This window comes from Pseudopodoces humilis, chromosome 1 (genome assembly GCF_049639895.1).
Source record: "Pseudopodoces humilis isolate 2021_Gansu_Grassland_sample_001 chromosome 1, ASM4963989v1, whole genome shotgun sequence".
Lineage (NCBI taxonomy): Eukaryota > Metazoa > Chordata > Aves > Passeriformes > Paridae > Pseudopodoces > Pseudopodoces humilis.
Genome location: NC_142200.1, coordinates 122111362 through 122128979, shown reverse-complemented (window position 1 = coordinate 122128979; position 17618 = coordinate 122111362). Strand labels below are relative to the sequence as shown.

Genomic DNA, 17618 nt, shown 5'->3' with positions numbered 1-17618 from the left:
CCCTCCCAGATTCCTTACAAGACATAAATATATCTGATTGAAGTGGATTAGAATGGGAGTATTGTCTGAACATGGATTCACTGTATCATCTTCTTGCTTCCCCAGGTTTCTAATGCAAATTATCAGTTCTGAACTATGCAATTTTTTAGCCATTGCACAGTGCTTTGAGGCTCAGAAGAATCTGGCAAGTTTTTTTGTGACCAGTTCTCATTCTAGGAATCTAGGGCTTGGGATCAGCCTTGTCCCTTTGTCCTAGAGAGCTCTAGCACCCGCATCTTTCTCCTTTAAGCCAGAGATGGGACAGATGAGGGACATGTGGAAGCAGCAGCTGCAGCTGCCCACGTCTGCCTGCTGAGGTGTGACTTTGCTGGGCATTTGCTGTGGCTTTCCTCTCAATTTGTTCCTTCCCTTCTGTGGGATCAAGTGCCTAGCAAATTGAACACTGCAAGATTTGGCTCAATCAGCTTGAAGGATGGGTAAAAGCCTTCTTAGAGCTGGTTTGGCCTTAGGAATACCAGAAGGAAGCCCGTATTTACAAAAGTCAAGTTTGTGACACATTTTGGCACTGCCGTAGTACATTTTAAAGATATTTTCAGTTGCAGTAAGTAGCTGCATTAAGATTTTGCTTAGCTAAAGGGAGAGGTTATATTTTCTTGAAATGTGTGTGTGTTGTAATTTTCATTTTCATTTCAGATTGAAACCTTGCTTTCAATTGTATTTTGATTTTTTCCCCTCTTTTGCAATCTATCAATTTGTTGGCTACACAAGGAAAATTAAGATCATACTGCTCCTCAGCAGATATCCAGGTTCTACTGAAGTCAGGCAAAATATTTACAGTTTATCCAATGAAGTCACAGTTTCATCCTTTTAGCATTGTCCCAAATTCGCCAACAGCTCCCAAGCTGGTGAATATTGGTAACATTTTGGGTTGCAGATCTGTTCCTTATCAAATTCAAGAGGATGAACAAAATTAGATGAAAACTGTATCTGGGTTCACTGAAACATTTTGGAAAAAAAAAAAAAAAGACCAGGAGAGGATTGTTACCATCCTGGCCCAGCTAACCTTGAGGATTTTTGTGTGGTTTCACAACATTATTGACCAGTATGAGATATGACCTTTTCAGAGCGCAGCAGTGGTCAATTTGTTACTGCTCTCAGGGGCATGTTTGTGCATCCAATGCTGTTTCTCCATGTGCTTGAATGCTCCCCTGCGAGGGGTGGAGATGCTGGGAGAGGAAGGAGATCCAAGCAGGCAGCACACTGGTGTGTGCACACAGCTGAGCACATGGTCTGCCACCTCAGGTCCATTCCTTGGCCCACACATTAAAGGAGGCCCTTTTTAGCGTTGTGTGTGAAATGGTTTTTTCTTGGCTAAGCTTCCAGTGGCTTGTAGTGACAGTTCACTGACTTAATTTTAATTTTTTTTATCTTTAAGGAAACATCTTACTTGTTTCAAAATTTAAAGGAGTAGTTGTTCCAATCTACATTGGTATCTATCTACTGTAAATTTGCTATAAATCTATTACAGCTTTATAATCAGCTTGTAATATATTATGTAAAGCCACCCCATCACTTCATGAATCCAAGCCTGTATTTAGAAAGACCCTATTTTTGAAATATAATTACTTGATGTAAAAGGGCAGCTTTGAATAGCAAAATGAAGCAAACATTCTGTGGAGTTTTTTTCCCCCCAAAGGCTTTTTTCCCAAGTTATTTACAGTGCACTCCATTGTTCTACTCTATTCCAGTATCGTAGGAAAGTAAACATAGTTTGGACTAAGAAAAAAAGAACAAAAATTAAGCCTCTGCTTTTCAGGAGAGGAAGATTTCAAATAATAAAATTATTTCTGATATAGGAACAATTTGTTTAGTTTTGTATATGTTACTGTGGAATGTATTATTCCATCAATTCCATCAATTAAGCAATACTTAGTAGTTCTTTTTAGTGTTGAAGGTACCTGAAGTGGGAACTGGCTGGTGGACGTGGATGTATTTACATTAATGATTGGACTCAACGATCTTAGAGGTCTTTTTCATTCTAAACAATTCTATTATTCTACCCCTATGATCTTACCTTTTAGAGCCATGAAATAAGATGTCTGAGTTCTACAAGACCTGCCTTAAGCTTGACTCCCAGAACTGTTAAAGCTTTCTTTTCAGAGACATGGTCAGTATTGATGTAAAGCTCATTTGTAACTTGCTGCAGTGTTTGAAGCATGCTTTAAATGCATGTCCACCTCTGGCTTGAGTTTTTATAATCGATTTTTCTTAAGGTCTTTTTTCTTAAAATAAAAACCATTTTGCTACCCCACTGGACATCTTGCCCTGTGTATTGTAGACAATGCCAAGACACCCCTAGGCTTTATCAATATGCTTACTACCACAAGTCTTTAAGTTTCCACTTTTCAAAGGTTTTCCAAACCCATTTTATGTGCGTGGCATGTCTAGCCATCCTTAGTTTTTCAGTGTTCTTTTTGAAGTATTTATACTGGGAGAAGTTACAGTATTCAAAGATATTCTGTAAGATGTATAACATCTCACTGCTTTTATCAGTACAAACTTGTTTCATTTCCAAGGATTTTATTAGCCTTTTTGGTCCTGATGTAATCCTAGGAGCTTTTATTTGGTTGGCTGGCTTCTGCTATGATTCCAAATCCTTTGCATGGCCATTGGTTTCCACAGTTCAATTCTCCAGGCAGCATGCATGGCCTACATTTCTTGTCTTAAATCCAAAAAAAACCACTCAAACCCAGGCATATATTACAAGCTAGAGATGGTGTTCCTATTGGTTTTCCAGCCATAGGGATTTAGTAGTCTGTTGTCCAGGAGCAGTGACCAGATGATCTGACCTGCCAGACTACCCATGATTAGGAGACAGTGCAAAACCCTGCATGGAGGTTCAGATTATCTGCTCATTAGGTGTGCAACAAGCTTGAAACGCCTGGAGGATGCTGAACATATTGGCAGCTGTCCCAGGTGATGTGCTTGAGCGTTCATTTCTGCATTTCCACCCAGGTGTGCCTGGTGGAGCCAGGAGCAGCAGACACAGCGCTGATGTCTCTCTAAGGAAGGTGGGCATAGCCATCAAGAGCCAGGAAATCTCACATTGCTCATATTTCTCTAAACTCATGAATGGCATAAAAGGGACAAAGTGCTTTGCTGGTCTGAGACATTTATTTGTCAGTATCTGATGTTGCTTTGTCTTGTGTTGTTTATGTACAATTTACCTCAGTCTTGCCACCAAACATGGAGATTATAGTTCCAACCTGATAAATAACTTTGTCAACAGAATAAATGAATTCTGTATATTTCCCTAACCTAAATTTATTTAGTTCATAGCTCTATATTAGTGCTAGGGTCTTTTTATTACTTGAGCTTTGTGATTCAGGAAAGCAACTTTGAATTTCTGAAGCCCTTAAGCATATGCTTAACTGAAGCCTTGTGCTTATAATCAACTATGTGCTGGTGAGCTGCCATGAATCTAAGACTTAATTTCTAGTAGATTTATTTATGTGAACAAAAAGTTGTATTTTAGGAGGAGAAAGAAGTGATGTCATCAACTAGTTACAAAACCCCTGAGCTAATTTGCATGAGAAAGATGCAAGGCTCTTTGTGTTCTTATACAAGACATGATAAGAGAGCCATACATTTATCTAGTGTAGCACTTCTTATCCTCAAAACTTTGTAAAGTTTTATTCTCCATTGTTTGTCACAAAATCCCCTAAAGCTACAGATATGCCTTTCTTTGTCCCAGAAAATTCCTTTGAAGCTTGACTTGAGTTAAAACACTAGAATTGCAGTTTTCTCTGCACTTAAAAAATGTCCATCACATCGTTTCCCAGCACTGCAAAGAAGAGCACCATGTACTCCTGCACAGGCAGTGCCAAGGCTTGCTACACAGAGAATTGGTTGGAAACATTCCTGTACTTTGTATTTCTAACCAGAGCACATGGATTAAGTGATCCATTCTAACTCCTCCAGGGGCTTGGAATATGGTCCCTTGGTTCCAAGAGGGAGCAGGACCTGATCATTAGAGCATCTCCCCTGATTTCTTTCTGCTCCCAAACCATCTGTTTCTCTGTGGTAATAGTCTTTTGCTGTTCGTTAACGTGGTTAATCCTCTAGCGTAAGCTGTAGTAATTTATGCTGGATGTTTGGGTTTCATGTGGTACTAATGGTATCTAATGAACTGTGGCTTCAGAAACATCTGTTCTATACAATAGTTAATTTTTTTATTTTCTTTCCTTTTTTTTTAATCCCAGTGATTGGATACACAGAAACGGTTAGGAAGTCTTTAGGCTGCAAAGATTAGAACTCAAACCTTTGGTACTGAAATAGGCCAAATTTAATACTACTGATGCAACCTCAATTTAGCCTCCACTTGTTTATGAATTGCTTGACATTGATGCATGTTATTACTCGCTGCCTTTTCACTTGCCAAATGAAAAAGAGGCTGAAAGAAGGTTGAATGGGACACCTGTAAGATGGCAGGTGTCACTTAGGCATATGACTAGAAGCTAGAGAATATCTCTTTTTTCAACATGTTCAATATTTGTGTGATACAATTGAGCAATATGACAAAAAAAAAATCTAAGCAAGTATTAATTTAAAAGTAAGAAACCTGCAAAAGTTGAAACTAAATTGTTAATATTAATAAAAGCAATGCTCCAGAATAGCATGAGTGAGAAATGGGATGTGCTAAAAACAATCAGTAATATACTGTTTGTACTTCAAAAAGAAAATAAAAATTAAAAAAAAAAGACAAAAGTATTACTTAATTATAATGTTGCAGAGTTAATAATGCAATAGAAATCCTAGCTCTTTCTGATTTGAGGGCTTCATTTCTGTCTTCATGTTGCAGTAATGTGGTTTCCAGATTTAATTTCCTTATATTTATTTAACAACTCAGAGGGAAAATAAGAGAAACACATTGTGAAAATACTATAATGAGATCACAGTGCTACTAACATGCCTTACGTTTTCTATAAAGTGCCTGATTGCATTTGGAGTCACCTCAGCAGCACTAAATCATTTCAGCAGTTTACTCTCACTGCCAGTGTCATTAAACTTCTCCAAGTTTAGGAAATGCATTTGAAAAAAAATAGAAAAAAATCCCCTCATGTTCCTGTATGAAAATGTCACCTTATAACATCCATAGCTTCAAAAATAAAAACCAGATTTTCTGCAGGCATGAACCCTTTATCCTTCCCCTGTGGGACTCTTTAAGAGCTCCTTAAATTCACATGATCATGCAGCTAAAGTCTGGGCTGACTCAGCAAAGTGTTTAACTATGTGCTTAAATTCTATTGCAATCAATAGAATTTGAGAATGTGCTTAAATACTATGTTGAAAAGAAATGGATTTACACGTGTTTTAAACCTAAGCATGTACCAAAGTAGGCTTATAATATGTCAAAGCAAGTCGGAAGAATTCAGGTTGTAAAAACCCTACCTTTGGGGTGACTGACTTCATAGCTAAAATATTTTTATATAGTTTTTATGTATCATCTAAAATGTAAAGCATAATGCTATAGCTATTATGGTATGTGAGTTAGTGAACGTAAGACAGTTTATGTGTCTGTCAGTTTAAAACAGGTACATCAAAATTAAGAACACTTGCAGCTAAATATCTAAATTTATATTTTCTGGTCTTGAATATAGTTTGCTTTTAGTTAGTTACTGAAGTAGTTGAAGTAATTTATAGCTGTGAACACTATCTTTAAAAATGCAGCTGGCATGTATAAGAAGTTATAAACACATAGGGGTACCTTAATACCAGGATGCCACACTCCACAGTTTTCCATGTTCTGACCTGTTTTTTACTTATTCCTCCGTGTTTCCCTGTAATATGAAACTTGATTATTTTGAGGCGCTGAATCACCAAACAGCGTCATGTTCTGTTTGGCTGAAAGGCATAAGCAATTCCACTTTTTCTATTTACTTCTGTCTATAAAAAGCTTTTTCTGCCTTAGAGGAGATTTCTCCTTCTACCATTGCTGCCTCTTGCACTGTGTTAAACTGCCCTGTACTGTAGAAAGGACAGGTATTTCCCACAAAACATTTGGGTATTTTTATTTTATTTTCCTGAGAAAACGTTTATGATACCAAATTTTCAGCAATCAGTGATGCGATGGTATGAGCTGTGCCCGTTGGAAATCTTGCACTGTAAACTCTACCTGTGTCTGTGCTGCCCCTGCCCCTGCTCATGCCCCTTTGCAGACTGGCTGCCACCCGCAGAGCTTCACTGCTTCCCCAGGAGCCTGGGAGAACAGGGGTAGGGGGGGAAAACGCCACGGAGAGCCGGGTGGCAAGGAGAGATAGGTGCTAACTTGAGGATTCTGCAGGGAAAACCCCTGCTGCTGCCAGCTGCTCCCATCTCTCTCTGTCCAGGGGGCAGCTCCTAACTCTCAGCAGGGCCAGGTGGAAGCACGTGGAGGAAGCAAAGGTTTGGGATGACAGGAAGACTTGAGCCACAGATTCCTAGGTGCCATCAAGCAGTCAAACATCACGGGAGTGTCACAGTACTTTGTTACTGGGAATCTTTTCTTCAGTAACACAATTGTGAGAAGTATATTTAAAAATATACTGCCCTTGGCTGTGATCTGTCATGTAAGCTAAAGAGCATATGGAAGAGTCTTCACCAAAAGGCAGAAGGGAGCCCCAAATTCTTGTCTTCAGGAGCAAAATATTACATTGATACTTGAGAATTTTGTGGATTTCTGGAAAGTTCCGATACAGCTTCTGTATTGGTTTCTTGATTATGGTGAGGAATCACATCCCAGTGGCCCCTGTTGCTCCTGTTGAGCAGGAACATGGAAGCAGACTTACAGTTTTGGTAGGAGAGTAGTCAAGCTGCTGTATAATATAGGTAGCAACAGGCTTTGGTCACCTGTATAAAAAGTGCTGTAAGGCAGGGTAGGACTCCAATAAGTAAAGTACTGTCTGTAACACTGAAATAAAAGTTATCTGTGTGTAGATATATTAATCATCAAATGAGATGCAACTTTTTGAAACACCGGTATGAAAAATGAACTTCACATGTGTGAAACTTGCAAACCACAGAGGAGCATGGTGCTGTTTTCTGATACACTGTCAAAAGCTGCTCTTCTGAAACCACATCATCTTGGAGAACTAAAAAAGACGCTGTGTAAATTGCCTAATGCTTTTAAAAATAAGTGTGAACTACTCAGCCCCTCTCCAAATTTTAGCAAGTCAACCAAATAGTGCATAGTCGGTAAGCGTGTCTAACCCGCTGTGCCACAACTGGTGACTTACTATAAGAATTATATGAAGCATGCTAAATACGGAAAGGCTGCTTATAGCTGCACGCACAAAACGCCGTCCCGCACTGACATCTGCCCCCGCCTTCTGCTCCCCCCGGCCCGATGAGCTGCAGAAATCGCCTCTCCGGCGGCGGCTGCGGGTCCTGCAGGGAGCTGGCGGCCGCCTGGCTCCGCTGCCAAAGCCAACTGTGGCGTAGCCAGAGAAACGGGCAGCAAAAATAGAACAGCAGGATGGCTGCGCGTGGGCGAGGCAGAAACCACAGCGCCAGCAAAACCTCCCGGCGTTATTTTAGGACCGATACAGACAGGGGCCGTGGCGTTTTGCTCTCTTTTCACAAAACGCTCCCCGGGGGAGGGTGAGCGGGGAGAGGGGCGCGAGTCCCGGGCGAGGACCGTCCCTGTCCGGCTCCTGCCTCCCTGCCTCCTCCCTGGCGTATCCCCAGTGACACGGGCTGGGCAGGGGGAAGGGGTTAATCGAGCTCGGGGCCGGGCGGCGCGCAGAGGACGGGCGGCGGTTTGAAAGACAGAGACTGGACAGCTGTGTTTGCTGTGGTATTTTTAAACGCATTAATGCAGGCTCCAATCACCCGGCCATGCTTGACCTATTTTTGGCTCAGGCCGGCCATTGTTCTATTTCTGCCGCCGCTGGGCCACGAGGGTGTCAATTCAAATGCAAATGAGTTATCGCTGCTGCTCCCGCCAACTTCGCCCAGGCGCCTGGCCGAGGCACAGCCGGGAGCGGAGAGGGACGCGGGCACAGCAACGCGGGGCTAGGCTCGGGTCAACTCGGTTAAACCCTCCGCGGCTCCCGGTCCCTGGAAAGGTGGCTTATTCGGTTTGATGGTTTGTTAGAGGCAGTTTCCCCCCACCCGCCCTGCCAGGAAGCCCAAAGCGCAGAGATATTTCTTCATTTCTTCTTCCACCTGCCGCTGGCTGCCCGAACGCAACTGCTCAAACTCGGCAGCGCTCAGCCCCCCGCACGCTCACGGCTCCCTTCCTGCGGGCGGGGGCTGCCGACACCGGATTTGGGCTCCTTCCCTCTCCTCATAGATACTTGTGCAAATGCTTAAACACTGCTAATTGCCGAAGCATATTACCTTACAACCCTCGCTGGAGGAGGTAGGACCGCAGAGGGTCGTGCCCGACGCCTGTGTGCAAGTGCAGTGATGAATCTCTTGTGTAGCTGAAGTGCAGACCAGTTGGAATATGCTGCAGACAATTTACGAGAGTGAATCGTGTTTTTCCTCAGATGGGGTTTCTGGACGTGAACAGCTCTTGGCTCAGCAAAGAATGCACAGTATGATCAGCTCAGGTAAGAGACAGCTCCGTGCCTTAGACTTGAGTGGCAGACGGGGAACATACAGCCTAGCATGACAAGAAAACACCCTTCCTTTTAAGAAGTGACTTTATTTTTGTGGGCTTTATCTAAGTTTATCTAATTCTGGTGGTATTTTAGATAGCAGCTGCTGCTTTTGCGAGGAGTTTGTCTCCTTTGGTCTGCTGCTTTCCAGATGCAGCAAAACGCTCCCAACTGAAGCCGAGTTGGGGTTTCCTTGTTTGTTTTGTTGCGTGATTGCAAAATGGGGCTCATGGTACAGAGCTTGTTCACAGGAAGAGGCTTCCTCTGACAGACCTTGTCAGGAGGCTGCATTTAGAGCCCCTCATAAGCAATTCTAGTCATACGTCTATTGTAAACAGGATTTGCTCTTTCTGTGAGTTTCCTTTTCTCTAGTTTGCATATGAAGGGGGTTTAATACCAATTCCTTTCTCTTTTCATTACAGTGCTACTAGTGTAATGTATATATATAAAAAATGTTTAAAACATCTTTAAACTAGCATGGTTTATTTTGTTCCTTGAAAAATATTTGTGAACCTGGCAGTGCTAGTTACATGTAATGGCTCACTGAGATACAAATTGGATGTGTTATTTTGTGAAGGTATTTCGAAGCTCCTCAGAAAGAACACTGCATGTTTCCTCATGTATTTCCAGCTATCCCTGTGTTTTCTAGTTTCTTTCCTAGCTGTGTTTGAGATCTGCTACTGAGGATAAATTAACTTGGAAGAAGTGTTGCCATTCAATCATGGCAATAAATTAGATGGGCTAAAATGTCAACATTTCACGTTGTCTACCCTTGCCTATTCTCTCCTAAAGTCTGTTAATTGCAGTTCAGTTTTCACTGGGATGAAACTCTAGTCTGTTAAGGCACAGTATTTTCCAGTTTATATCTATTTAAACCTAGGTTTCTGACTTTGTTTTTCAGAAAGTGTTAATTTTATAGAAGATCCTTACATGGAATGCAGGGTGAATTGTTTGCATGTATTTTAGTCTTAGTTTGTGCCCCCTTTGCTCTTTTTCTTCTTTCCCAAAACTTGACTGACCTTAATTTTTAAAGGTAATTATGTGTGTATACCATACCTCTCTTCACATTATACCTTTTTTGGTACACCTGTTGAGCCTATGTCTGTTTTTTGAAAACTGTTTATTTTCCTGCTGTGTAGAAAAAGAGCTAGAAATATTACTTGTGCTCCTTTCTTACATACAGTTTTACATTGTTGTTCACCAATTTCAGCTCCTTTGTCAGAACACAAATCAGGTGAAGGCATATTTACAATTATGAACAGTGAAGCTCTAGCAAAGACTGTGGGTAAGAGCAAAAGTTTTCCTGGAAGTGTTGCAGTTCTTCTGCAAAGCCATCTACAGCGTCAACTTCTTATTCAAGAATTGTTGCTTTGCTTTATTGCATTTCCTTAGTTTTCCTGAACTGCTCAACAGGTGTCCAGTGTTTTTAAATGGGTTAAAGATAAGGCTGATTGTGTTCTCTCCCTCCTGTTCGGCTTTTTGTTGTTTTTGAATTTTGGGGGGCTTTTATTTATTTTTTTTACTACTAAGTCAAGTTAAAATTCATGGTTCATGAATGAAAATTTGGGGGGTTTATCTCACTCTTAACTGCCAACTAATATAATAGCAGTTTTTTCATTTGAAACTCAAGAAAAGGAGGTGATTCTCTGTAAGTTTATAGTTCTGTTTGTCTTCATTGGAAATAAGAATGTCACATAACTGTTGATTTTTATCAGATAGTACATTAGGTAAATCCATATAACATACACAATTTCCCTATAGTGCCAAGTTGAGACGAGGGAGTGGCTTTAGACTAAAAACAATCCCCACAAAAGCTTATTCAATAGCATTATCCAGATAAAAATGTTTAAATATATATATATATCTATATATATATATATTCTGTGGAACATGAAATATTTCTCTGTGTTTCAGTTGGCCTTTAAAATACACAACTAGACTATGAGTAGCTGACATTACACATAGTCTGCACTTTCAGTTCGTGTCATGTGAAACCTCAAAGCCTGGTGTTGCTCTTGGTTGCAGCTCCCTCAAGTTCAGCATCTTGCAGGATCAGTTCTGGTAACTTTTCATTGTTTCCATATATGATGCATATAGGGAAGAAAGAAATAGCTAGGGTATGACAGTATGCACTAGCATTTGGAGAAGAACCAGAAACAGACATTTGAATTTTCCTTTTCACAATGCCCTTAAAGTTAGCTTTGCTTAAATGTATGTGACTTATACTCACGTTAAAAAGTTGCATGTAGTTAAGAAAATAACAGATTCCTGAAGGTTTGTGCTTTCTCCAGAGACTTCAAGAATAACTTAAACCAGCCAAAAACAGTCAGATTTTTAGGTTTGCTGGTATCCAGATACAATGCACATGTATTATGCAACTGATTTTAAACTGGGCTGGAGACATCCCCAAATAGGACAGGTTCACAGGTCAATGGATTGGATTTGCAAAGCAAAATGTCTAAAAATTTTTCACAAGAGCAGGCATGGGAAATATTTCTGTCATGAGAATCATTTCTCCTGGTATTCCCTCAATTACTGCCTTGCCTGTCTGTCTCCATCCTTGCTTGTAAGTCATACTATGAATGAGATGATCTGGATAGGTACCAATCAAAAGTCTAATTATGAATGGAGCAATCTAGATCGGCGCTGACTCAAGAGGCTGTGTAATTTGCAGACACCTACACCTTACTGCAGAGAGCCGTTTCAGCTATCTTGAGAAGACTGAACTAAATTCTCCCATATGGTGCTGTTGCTCTAAAATGCAGCAGCAAGTGCTGTGCATCTTTATTTAAGAAAATGATGCTGATGTATTCTTAGTTGATACCATAATTTTTTTACTTTCACATTAACTAAATAAGTCTGGGGTCTAAAGCCTCTTATTTAGCTGGAATTACTATTTGTCCCTTTTACTTTACACAAAAGGAGTCAATTTCTATGTGTATGCAATGCCACAGTGGATCCTGACATCTAGCTGGCCTCTGATCTTTCCAAAGTACAGGTAATAAACTGTAAGTCCTTGAAAAAAAAGCATTTGGTGCAACACATTCCACTGAAAAACACTCATTAAGTTGTAGTTAATAAATAACCAATGCAGGACTACATTTCTTAAATAGATGGTAGTTGTGTGAAGGAGAAGGAAGGACCTAACCAGTCCTAGTATCTGTAGATGTGGGACTTCAGAAAGTAATGCCAGCTTTTGGTGATTTAATACACAGTGCTGGTTTTTCAAAGGGTAAGGTTGTTAAGTCTTCTCCACTGGGCATATCTTGATGTACAGCCTTGCAGTACCCTGCTTGAATTCCACCTTGGTTTTTATTTGATAAGGCATCCTCTGCTTCCTGCCCAAAGCTATTGTGTTGAAAAATCAAGAGTTCAAGGAGATCGCGAGCTTAAAGCTTGGCTTGGCAATGAGTTGACAGGTGACCTGAGCAAGTTACACAATCCTGCTTATGTCAGCTAATCCTTCTGTGAAACACAGTAAATGATACCTGTCAGGGTCAGGAATCGATAGAGCAAAACTATTCTAAAGGGAATATAACGGTTCAGAATGATTGATTTGATTGGCTTCATCCACCTACAGGTTTGTAAAATACCTGCGATTTCACAAGTGTCACAAGTGGATGTAGTGAATGTTTATTCTCTGCGCCAGTCAGGAAGTGTAAGCTGTGTCACTTGAATATAAATGACAGAATTACTGCTGCACGCATCATGCTGTACGTGGGCTGACAGGTCCTCCTGAGCGATCTTCCCTCAGTAAACCCCAGTTTGTCTTCTGTGTTGTCTCTGCCATGTGTCTGCATGACCTTGTATGCGCCTGGATTGCTTTACACATGGATTTATATTGCCTTCAGGGAAAAGTTCTTTGGTATTTGCTCTCCCCCTTTTTTTTTTCTGGACAAAACCTTCACCTGCTTACATTTTCCTGTGGAGAACCTGCAGAAAGCAAGTTCATTTAAAGTTTTGCCCTGATACTCATGAAAAACTTGACATGTTTGTGTATCTCAGTCAGGTAACAAGCTTCTTACAGATAAAAAATGCTTCATTGATGGTATCTCAGGTAGTAACACTTTGGAGAGAGCAGAAAGAATGGGAATAGATGTGCTGAGCTTTGTGGTTCTCTACAAAGTAATGAAAAATTGAGCGTGGGAATTCAGTATAGGGAAGTTCTGGATAACAACCAGAGTTGCTTTTTCAATGCCTGTTGTAAAGGTGAGGTACAAAATAATCTGGTGCTTCATAGTTGTACCAAAGTATTTGAATTAATTGTTAGGGAAGTGTAAGGCCGTAGCTATATACAGTTAATACAATGAGAAGAAACAAGCAACACAGAGCTGCAGGTCTTATGTAGTTAAAATCTCACTAATTTTGAGTAGAGGCTCTGCTCTGCAATGTATGCTGGACAAAACTTTTGTTATAAATTCAGTTGAACAAAGACGTGGTGAAATGGAATGAAGCTGCTTTTTGTTTTATGTTTTGAGACAACATTGAATACAGACCAATGTTGCCAATTTCATGTGTCTAATGCTGTAACAACTAATGCCATAACATTGCCTTTTCCTTCTTTTGTTTTTTTATTCCAGTCATAGCTTCTGATGCTATGTGGTTACCTGATGGTCTTGCTTTGTATTAGGAGGTATATTTATAGCTTGTGAGAAAAGCCTGAAATTCGAAGTACAAGACTGACAAGAATAGCATGTTAGAAAAGCTGGAAAGTAAATAAAAAAACTATGCAAAACATTATTTCATCTTTCAGTGCTTTTCAGAGACCATTAAACACTGCATTTAGTACAGAGTTTCTCTAGTACTGGTGCTAGAACACTAGCTCCCCTCTCTTCAGTGTGTTGAACTAAATATCTTTATTGGAAAACAGTTTTTTACTTCAGTCGTTTATTGCTTTAGCTGTTTGGCTTTATAACATCTATTGGTTTGCATGGCACTCAAACACACAGTTCCAGCCAGTCCTCCCTTCTATAAAACTGCAGAATACATTTAGTTCATCAAGGTTTGTACTCGATATGTGAACACTTGTAACTCTTCTGCTGCCAGAGCTTTAATCAGACCCACGTTTCTGTGCCGACTGCCCAGCCCCTCTCTTCTTCACTGTGCAGAAAAAACCAAACGCTGGGAGAAAGCAGAACAGATAGGTAGCCTGCAAAATATTCACATTCATTTCAGGTTTTGGTGTAGATGATGGGGGAGATTTCAGATGTTGTTGCATTTTAACCCTTCCCAGCTACTGCTGGGGGTAGAGTTTTATATGTTTGGTACAGTACAAAATATCATAGAAAAACCGATTAGCAGATATTATTGTTGAACACATGAAAAATGCCCTGTTCTGTGGATCTCTTTAACAGGCTGACTCCTCTGGGTCAGTTATTCTTAGCCTAGTTATTTTCATCTTATGGCATTACAGGTCTAAGATTAGCCTGTTAGGCGTTATCATGCCATCTGAGTTACCTCCTAATATAACTGTACACCGGAATGATTATTTATAGACAGAGCATTCTGTCATTTTTGCTTTATTTCTGGTAGTTTAAATAAAGAAGAGCAACATTCAAGAAAAACCACAGATTCCTTCCTGCTGCCAAAACAACATGATAACTGCCTGCTGAGGGGCAGGGATATTGTTTAAAATGTGTGCTTGCAGCAGATGCAAGCATCTTACCTCTCCTAAAACAAGATACCTCAGGGTACCACTGCTTCTCTCTGTTCTGGAGGAAGGAGAGGGGTGCCAGATTGATGCACCAAATGACAGAGTTGAGATGGGGTTGTGGCTGCTGATGAGAACAAGGATAACCAGGTGCTATTTTTAGAGGTCGGCTCTATCAAGCTCCATGTTCAGTGTGAACATGTCACATATGCATAAAGCTCCTCCAAAATGGACCCATCTAGTTTTGTTACATAAAAATGATGTCTGCTGTGCTAGTAGCCTTCTATGTGATTTTCATGAGACATAACAGGAAGCTTCAGCAAACTGACAAATTTTTAGTAAAGTGTTCTTTACGATTGCTGCACAAACATTTCTGATCAGTAGCAAAACTTTAAAGCTAAAGCAGAGTTGTTCAAGAACACAGTGAAGCTCATTCTCTTCTAAGGAGGTTCACTGGGATCTTTGTGTTTGTATGTGTATAACCAGGAGGAAGCTTTTAGCTTTTAGTGGCAGTTCAGTAAAGAGCAGCAAAAATAGGAAAGTAGCACATCTTCAGCTGGGTGTCAGTGCAGCCTCTGCCTGCAGTTGTTGCTCAGGAAGCAGGCAGCTGACAAAATAGGGAAATAGTAATGGATTACAATTACCTAATTAATTCCATCTTTTTTAGCTTCCTGCTCTAAATAGATGGCATGTGTCTGTCTTTGTGCAGATTTTGTATGCAGTCGGGGGCACCTGATTTGTTCTACTTTAAAATGTTGCTGGTGTAAGAAGGCTTGCAGAATCAGTGGAAGCCTCTGCATGGTTGAATGATACGGTGCTGGTTTAACTCCCATTATATAATAAGCAGCTCTTTTTTTTTTTCTTTTTTTGTCAGCCTGGCAGTTCTGTGCATGACTGTAAAGGTATTTTGGCATTTAGTATAATCTGAGTATAGCCAACACATCTGTTTTATTTGTTTGGTGTCTTATGGTTGTAAACTCCTTCCAGCTCGTGGAGTATACAAACATGATGAGCTCCAAGAATTCAAGCCTTTTGCAGATGAATGTACTAGGAATGTAGGTTACTTTATTCTAATGATAACATGTTCTTTCTAGTAATAATTGAATATCATCAAAGGGAGGCAAGAGAAGTAATGGAATGAAGTCTTTGAAAATGCCAAATATATAAGTCATGTTTTTACAATCAAAGACTATTGTTCCTCTTTCATGATCCCTGTGGTTGAAGGTATGTATGCCACAGGGAGAAACCACAGTTACTCAATTTCAGTGAAGTCTGGAATGGAATAATAAGCAGGCTTAATGTTAATTTAATAATTTCCCCCAATTGTTCTGTTCTTGATCCAAGTTTCCTTTTTCTTGTTTGGTGCCCAAGGCCACCACCTTGTTGGTGTTGTGCAGTAACAATATGAGAGAGAGAGCAGAGAACACATACTGTTAGTGCCTAATCATACATAGAGATTCTTTTTGGAGTTTTTTATACATTTAGTAAAATGTTAGTGTTGGCCTTTTTATTTACCTGATCATAAGTCCATTTTTCACAGAGACAGTAAGTTATTACTTCTCTACATCTACTTGCTTCATCTCTAGATAAACATCCTGGTTGAAAATGTGTATTTTTCCTAAGCCTTGTGAAGTTTTTTTTACAGACACAAAAATGTAAAACTCCTGCACTGTTCAAATTTTTTATATTCTAATTTGAATTTGACCTTGAAGTTTTGAAGTGCTTAAAAAATATATGTATTGCAGTATCACAAAGAATCATAAAGTAAAATACCTAGTTTTTTGGAGATTTTATGCTAACATAAACATTGATAGAATTAGTATGAGGCACAGAATGGTATTAGAATTACCAAAAGGAAAATCATCAGTATCCATACTGTCTATATAACTGTCTTTATATTAGCATATATTTATTTCATGTAGGCACATAATGTTAAAGGACTGTGTAGAAATTTCTAGGCTGCTTCAAAAGGTTCATCCTAAAAATCCATGCACAGCAGCTGCTGAAATCTAGTGGGACCTAAATTCAGGAGAGCATTTTACCTCGGTCTAGTAGCTCTCCAGTCTGTGTCATGCATATGCTCAAAACTGTTCCAGGCTCCAAAGAGACATCCACTCGTTCCCATGCACACATCAGAAAGTTTGCATCCTTTTATTTGCTGTCACTGTTTTCCTACAGGATCTGTTTCAGAAGAGGAAGAAAGTTTTACTCTGTTGTTTCTATTAGGTATTGTCAGTAGTTATCACAGTAATAATTCCGTAGGATATAGTAAGTTTTACTTAGGTTTTCTCAAGGAGTATGAAGGAAGGACTGGCAGAAGAGAAAGGTTTGAAGAAGGTATGAGAGAATTTTATAAATGGAGTAGTAGGGCAGAAATGCGCTATACAAGCACTTCCTATGTTAAAATACTGTTGTGAGGGAGGGTGGGAAAGACTCTGAAGATGTAAGAGAACTATGTGGGAGGTGGAAACCAGGGGATTATGAAGCACTGTTCTGACTGTCCATGAGCACAGGAAAAATATAGTTGAAAACTTAAGAAAGAAATCAACTGAGATAAGAGAAGTTTCTGTCAAAGAAATCTCTAATGCCATCATGAAGAATACATGGGAAAGTATGAATATTTTAGAATCAACAAGAGTTGTTAAAAACAACCCAGGGCTGTGTTACTCTTGTAATGACACATAAGCTAGTATTCAGGGATTTATCTTACCACTGTAGAGATTCTTTTTCTGTTTTCTTGATCTGAGAATGAGGTTTGTGAGAGGGAGAAGTATAGGACACAGATTTTGTTTAAGCACTTACTGGAAATTCTGGTGCATCTCACCATCCTGAACTCCTTCCCTCTAAGTAGCTCTGCTTTCCTGGAGAATCTGCAAAGCAATCTCAGCAGAGCTTTGCTGTAAATTTCCATCTCTGTGTCAGCCGCAGCATTCCTGTCTTGCCTTTTCTTCTTGACCTAGGAGGCAATTTTCTGAGCTCTGTGCTGATTTTCTGGTTTGTTTGGTTTTCTTCTTCTTGTGCCAGTGTAAAAAGGGTGATAATGGGGCATTTGGAGAACTTACTAAGAAAGGAAATTACAAATGCCAAAATCAAAGAGACAGGTGAAGAAATAAAGAAGGAATGCTAATGTAGCAGAATTAAGTAATGGTGACGCTGTGGATGATTAAGGATACTAATACTGACACAGCTATTTTGTTTAGAAAATAAATGGTTAGAAATGGGAATATTTAGAAAAAAATTACCCTTGGGTTAAAAATTTCAAGCTTCATCTAAGAAAGAATGCTTCTCTCTGGTTACGCATGTCTGGTTATGCATATCTACTTGTC

At 39.8% G+C, this 17618-nt stretch overlaps 1 protein-coding gene across 15 annotated transcripts in view; it reads left to right on the top strand.

The window, feature by feature from the left end:
* The window catches only part of HDAC9 (histone deacetylase 9), a 457947-nt gene that overhangs the window by 172603 nt on the left and 267726 nt on the right, over nt 1-17618 (top strand). For 11 of the 15 annotated variants that reach the window (XM_088064890.1, XM_088065115.1, XM_088064840.1 and 8 more), the window contains exon 1: nt 7988-8594. The exons of 1 other annotated variant lie outside the window; for it this stretch is intronic. In XM_088064890.1, the coding sequence (XP_087921016.1) occupies nt 8489-8594 (106 nt within the window). In that variant the 5' untranslated portion in view covers nt 7988-8488. Of the gene's footprint in view, nt 1-7981; nt 8595-17618 lie in introns of those variants that run through there. 3 more of the 15 variants (XM_088065152.1, XM_088065194.1, XM_088064938.1) reach the window with 3 other exon arrangements.